Genomic DNA, 6,423 nt, shown 5'->3' with positions numbered 1-6,423 from the left:
ATCCACAATACCTTGCATTTGGTCATAAACATCACTATAAATAATAGTTGCCCTCTTTTACACAAATTATCGAGTTCTCATTACAGTAGCCCTACAAGGTAGGAATTACTCTCACTTTACCAATGAAGATATTGAGCCTCAAGTTAAGTAACCTGCCCAAGGTAACAAAGTTAGTGAATAGTACAGCCTAATTTGAACCCAGATCCATTATACTCCCAAAGGCCTATCCTCTTAACAGCTACTCTATAAAGCTTCTATAGAAACGAGTATACAAATATGATAATGGGCACTTGATGATTGAACAGTTTAGGCTATAAGGATATTTGGAATTCTTCTAGGGGACTTTGTATTTACTTAAAAATATTCGAATGCCTGCTAAGTACCAAGCACTAGGGATACAGTAGTCAATAAAATGGACTTGGTCCCTGTCTTCCTTGAGTTTACAATAGTCAGGGAAGATATATTAAACCCAAAATTGCACAAATAACCTTAATCGTGTTAAGTGCTTTGAAAGTAAAGTCTAAGGTGCCATGTAACAGGGGGATCTCATCTAGTATAGGAAGTCTTGGGTAATGATTCGGTTGTCACAACCATATTTTTCTCCAAAAAGTTTTTGGTTATCATTCTTTAATGGTTTCTGACATATGTTTAACTTGTTATAGTAAAATCCCAAGTCTTATCTGAGTAATTTGTATTCCTTTCTAGAAAAGATTCTGGTTGTGGTCAGTCACTAGCAGACTATGGGTTTAACATCATTAGCAGTCGCTCCTAAATCAGTAGGTCATTTCGCCCTGACATGGTACTATATATCCAACAACATTCTAGACTCGGCTTCCTGGATGTGTCCCTGACACCTCAAGCAACTTGCCATACCTCTGATTCCTGCAAGAACAAAACAGTTATTCTTTCTCCACCAGGCTTCCCTTTTCATCTTCTTTCTTTCAGTCAACCAGATGAACATATCAGAATAGCATCAGACAATATTTTTCTAAAAGTTGTCATAACTGACCCTTTCTCTCCTTACTTACCATGCCCCTCCCCTCCTCTTGGTGCAAACCCTCTTTTGGATTCTTGCTGTCTTGGTAAATGATCTCACAATTTATATTATACGCTTGTGTGTGAACTACCTTTTTTTCATGTAAGATTTTTGGGAACAGACCTTATATTTTATACTTCCATACCTCCTTGTTGAGTAGATAGGTACTAGTCAGTAAATAATGGACTTGATAACATGGCATATAGGTTATGGTACAGCATGCTACTGTTTACAAAGTGCTTAGGAAATGATACCATTTGTTCCTAATGTAAATCTTATGAAGGAGATGTAAACAGATGAGCAAAATGAGGCTCAAATATGTCAAAAGCTTTTCCAAAGATCACGATTTCTAAGCAGTAGTGACATATGAAAAAGGAAATGCTACAAAATGATCCAGTAAGAACCTCCCTCCACATTTACCAAGTAAACTGTTCGCTCTTTAGAAAAGCCCTTTTTAAATCCTGTCTCCTCTTCTCTCCACTTAACCTCAGTTTTCTCAGTTGAAATGTGAAAATAATTGCTCTCCGTCCCATGGATTGTTGGAAATGTTCTATACACTGTTTAAGAGGGTAGCCACTAGCCACATGTGGCTACTTAAATTTACATTTAATAAAATGTAAAATTCAGTTCCTCAGCCACACTGTCCACATTTCAAGTGACTAGTGGCTTCCATGTTGGACAGAGCAAATATAGAACATTTCCATCATTGCAGAAAGTTCTGTTGGACAGTGCTGTGTTAGAGCTAGGACTTGCCGAAGATTAGGGAGAGTGCTATGACTGAACTGAAAATTCAGACCACTGTCTGCTTGGTTTTGAGTGAGAAGTTTCAGTGGGTGAGTGGGAAACAAGCTGAGCTTCAGAACAGTGATATCACAAAGCACAGCTCACAATGGCTTCAGAACTGGACTCCCAGACAACTCTTCCTAACTCTATCTAGGTTCCTAAAGCCTCTGCACATGCAGTTCCTGGAGCTGCTGTTATATTAAAATGTCACCTTTGTCTTCTATCTGGGACATCATCTCTCTGAGCTCGATATGGAATTATCTACAAGCAACTTTTCTGAGAGAGACTAGTGTGCCTCAGCAAACAAGTTTGGGGCTACTAGATAATCTTGCTCCGGCTGTGCAAGTTATCCTGGAGATTTCCTTTTTGATTTTGTTGGGAATAGGAGTATATGCCTTATGGAAACGAAGTGTTCAGTCAATTCAGGTTATACTCTTTCGTTACAGAGAAATTTAAATAGTTTTACATTGAAATTTGGTCAGTTCCCTCCCATATTGCTGCCACCCAGTTTTAAGACCATGCATGTAAACCAGAGTGAACCTTTGTCTCTGAAGTTGGTTGAAACTACGTTATCCTTAAAAACTTCCATCAGTTATGTTTTTGGCATAAAAATGGTCTTTCTCACAACGATCTTTGGCTTGTCTTATGATGAAACACATTAAAGAAGTTCATAATCTGAGAAGGCAGCCTGACCTCCAAATTTATTTGATCATATATTTGTATTCATCTTTGAGTGTCTAACCGTGTGCCAGACACCATATGGAGTACCTCTTATAGAATAGCACTGCAAGTATAACTGGGATCTTGGGTTTCGCCTTTCTGTTCTTACTGTGCCTTTGCTCTGTAACTGATGAAGAAGCGTGTATATTTATTTAGTCATCACAATGAATATACAGGGGCTCTTTTGGGGAGCAGGAGTACAATTGGCTGGGATTATGAAAAACATTTAGGATTTTACAAGCATACCTCTGTTTAAGTACCAATTATAGCTATATTGACAATATAGTTAAAATGCTTTGAGAATCCCAACAGTTCCATGAAATAGAGGTTATTTTCATATGACGAACTAGGAAACTGAGGTGCACTGAGGTTCAGCCTAAATTTAAGGAGACGGGACTTAAAGAGGGCTTTGTTAAAGGGTGACTGGTTTACTTGGTAAATGCTGAGATAAGTTATTACTGGATTATTTTGTAGCGCTCACTTATTTTCATGTCACTACTGTTGAGAAATCAGTCACATGCATTCTCTTAATCTCTCAAAACCTTGCATGGTAGGCAGGGCAGGGATTATCATCTCCATTTTGTAGGTGAGCGAACTTGGTTATCACTGACCCAAGGTGACATAGATTGTAAAAGCTGAGATTTGAACCCAATTTTTAGGATTCTAAATTAAATTCTTCTCCAAAAATCTCATTTAATATAGTCCAACTGACCTAAATCCCCAACAGGGATTTGTGTGTCTACACATTCATATACATGTATTTCAATTAGAATATAGAAGAATAGAAGGCAAAACGCCAAACTCTTATCTGTACTTCTGGGTTCTGCTCGTTTGGTTATTGTTTAATTCAATCAGAAAGATGAATTCGCAGCCCTCCAGACACCTCAGCCAAAAAGAGGTAGTATAACAGAGTGGTTAATAAGCTCTGGAGTCAGACTACGGGGGCTTCTTCATTCTATCACTTGCTGTGTGATGTGAGAGCAGTCACTTAGCCTGTAAACCCCAGTTTCCTTATCTGTGAAATCGGTTTGCTAACAGTGCCTCCCTCAGGGTTTTGGTGAGGATTAAAGGAGATCTTGTATGTATAAAGCTTAGCACACAGTAGTACTCAGTAAGCAGTGCTAGTTATTATAAGGAAAAAAGTTGATTTCTTTTCTTTTCCTACCAGGACTCTGTCCTAGCACATTAAATAAAATTTTTTTCTATGACCAGGAAATCCAGTGTTTCAGACCACTGTGTCCTAAGAGAATATATATATGGAATATATATATGGAAATCAGAATTCCTGGATTCCAGTCCTGGCTCTACCATTTCCAAATATATGACCTTGGACAATGACAGAGTCCGAACTGGAAGGCATCTAAATGGTTATCCAGCTCTGTTTTTTTCTACATAAATAGGTCCTGCATAGGGAAGGAAACTCCTAGCACAGAGCCTTGCATGAGGCAGACTTTCAGCAAACAGTATCTACTATTATTTTTTAAATTATATTAATTATAATAATCCCTGACCTGCCTACCACTCCATTTTGTGATAAAGATCAAAAGACAAAATAGGTGTGAAGATGTTTTGTTAGACACAAGCCTTGGCATAGGAATGAGGGATTATAATTACTTTTAGAGTCATCTTTTGTTTTTGCATCTACAGTAAACTGTGGCATTTCACATTTATAAACAAGTAACGTTCAACTTCTGTTGTTTTATTTTAGAAAATATTGTTGTTTGCAATCACACTCTACACACTTTACAAGAAAGGCTCAGATTTTTTTCAGGCTTTGCTGGTCAACCCAGAAGGGAATGGTCTCCCATTTCAAGACAATAATATCTTCCTATCTTTGGGTCTGCAAGAGAAAATTCTGGAAAAACTTCAGACAGTGGAAAACAAAATGAAGGACCTGGAAAGGATGATCATTTCCCAAAAACCTGCCACAAAGAGGGATTGCTCCTCTGAGCGCAGCTGCAGCTGCTCTGACTGCCAGAGTCCCTTGCTTACATCAGGGTTTACATCCACATCTGAAATGTGATGGACTCCAGTCTTTTCTAGAAAAGCACTGTTTCCCTCATGTGTGCAGTGGTGTATCAATAAAGACGGAGAACTATATTGAAATTACCCAGCCAGGACTGGCTCTCTATTCAGCAGGGCCCAGCTTCCACTTGTGTGTGTGGTGGGGTTACGTGGGGGATCGTGGTGGTTAAAAATGTCTGAGATTGTGGTGCCCACTTGGCAGGCTGGAGACCCTAAGCAGCCATATAGAAAAGGAATCATGGGAGTGGGAACAGAAGGGAGAGTGGTCAGGGAGGTGGCCTTGAGCTCCATGCTGAAGAGGTTGGATTCGATATAATAAAAACAGCAAGAAAGTGCTGTTAAGGGTGATGCTGTGGACTGTCCTATAGAGAGGGAGGCTGGCTCTTGTGCTGGTTTTTGGCCTAAAGATAAATATGTGGCCTGGAGTCTCCCTGCATTAATTATTCAGAGGTGGGCAAGGGTGGGGCTGGACATAAAGGAGATTGTTTGATTTTATCCAACTTTTACTAATTCTTATTCTGTGCTAAGAAAGCATTGTGATCATCCTTGGGAATCTGTTCTGAGTGCTTCTGGAGCACTCAGTTTGGTTGGTTGGACAGGTCATTTCAGAACAAGGAATTATAAAAATAATACAGGGAATTCCTTGGCGGTCCACTGGTTAGGACCCCGCGCTTTCACTGCCGAGGTCGTGGGTTCAATCCCTGGTCAGGGAATTAAGATCCCGCAAGCCGTGCAGCCAAAAAAAAAAAAAAAAAGATAATACAGAACAAGGGTCATAGCTTAGCTTAGGTGAATTCTCCTCATGTGAATCCTAGCTTAGCAGGGAGGGAAGAAGGGAAGGAGGCACCTACCTGCCATTCCACTCAATGAGTGTGTCCCCTGCTGAGAAAGATGGCGTACTGGGGAGATGGTGGTAGATGGTTGTCTCAGTGGGTCTCAGATTCCACAAGCCTTATAGTGTGCGCATTTTGCCACAGTAAATGTGATTACAGTCACTGAAACACTTTGTAACCATCTGACACCTAAATGAAATACTTTATAAACAGTGGTTTATTGCCATGCTGGAGGAAAACTGGCTGCCTTGTTCCACAGGACACAACACAGCAGTCTCCCAAGTGATGCCAAGCAGGGCCCTGTGGGGTTCCCGGGCATGGAGGGGTTTTTGTCCCCCATTTCTTGTAGGCAAGACTCCAGCCTCCATGACCTTCCCTGAGTGCCAAAGGGCAGATCTGAACAGTTGCTCATCTAGGGAGGAGCAGCCAGGAAACCACCTGAGGCAGGATTAAAGGGACCAGAGAAGCTCATCAAGATTAGGAGACCACCAGAGAACCTGCACACACCCTAATCCTGTCAGCAGCCCCACCCTTTTGCAATTTTGCTGAAGAAAGAAGAATGTAAGACTGTCGCTGCCTAGATCCTTATCACATACCTCTGACCACTACCCCGACGAGGGGGGGCACAGTTCTTGAGGCACTAGCCTGCGGTGTTCCCTCTCTGCCTGGCAAAGAAATAAAGCCACTCTTTCTTTCTCCTCCATAACTCTGTCTCTGTATTTCTGTTTGGCATCGGTGTACAGAGAACCAAGGTTTTGGCATGACAAGTGACATCTTCCTAAGGGATTTCTGCAGGTAATTCTGGTCATAATTTTTGTCCAGTGCATGGGAGTTAGAATGCAACTCCTGAATAAAGATGAGACTTCACTGTGTAGTGCAAAAACAGGCTGGTGAATACAGGGCGGGGCCAGGAAAGCCTTGGCAGAGGAGGTGACACTGAGTTGTCCCATAAGGGGTTACACAGGCAGACACTGAAATGGAAAGTATTCCTGCTGGTGGGCTTACCACAGAGCCATGTGAGAAAGA

General features: G+C 41.0%; 1 protein-coding gene across 1 annotated transcript; it reads left to right on the top strand.

Annotated features, from left to right (window-relative positions):
- The first annotated feature begins 2,023 nt into the window (after nucleotides 1-2,023).
- Nucleotides 2,024-4,626, top strand: TMCO2 (transmembrane and coiled-coil domains 2). Its single transcript, XM_060140441.1, has 2 exons — nucleotides 2,024-2,245; nucleotides 4,248-4,626. Exons 1-2 carry the CDS (start codon nucleotides 2,024-2,026, stop codon nucleotides 4,560-4,562), a joined length of 537 nt encoding a protein of 178 aa, XP_059996424.1. The 3' UTR covers nucleotides 4,563-4,626.
- Nucleotides 4,627-6,423: the final 1,797 nt, after the last annotated feature.

Source organism: Lagenorhynchus albirostris, chromosome 2 (assembly GCF_949774975.1).
Source record: "Lagenorhynchus albirostris chromosome 2, mLagAlb1.1, whole genome shotgun sequence".
Taxonomy (NCBI): domain Eukaryota; kingdom Metazoa; phylum Chordata; class Mammalia; order Artiodactyla; family Delphinidae; genus Lagenorhynchus; species Lagenorhynchus albirostris.
The sequence above is the reverse complement of the archived record's forward strand: the minus strand, read 5'-3'. Positions and strand labels throughout refer to the sequence as shown.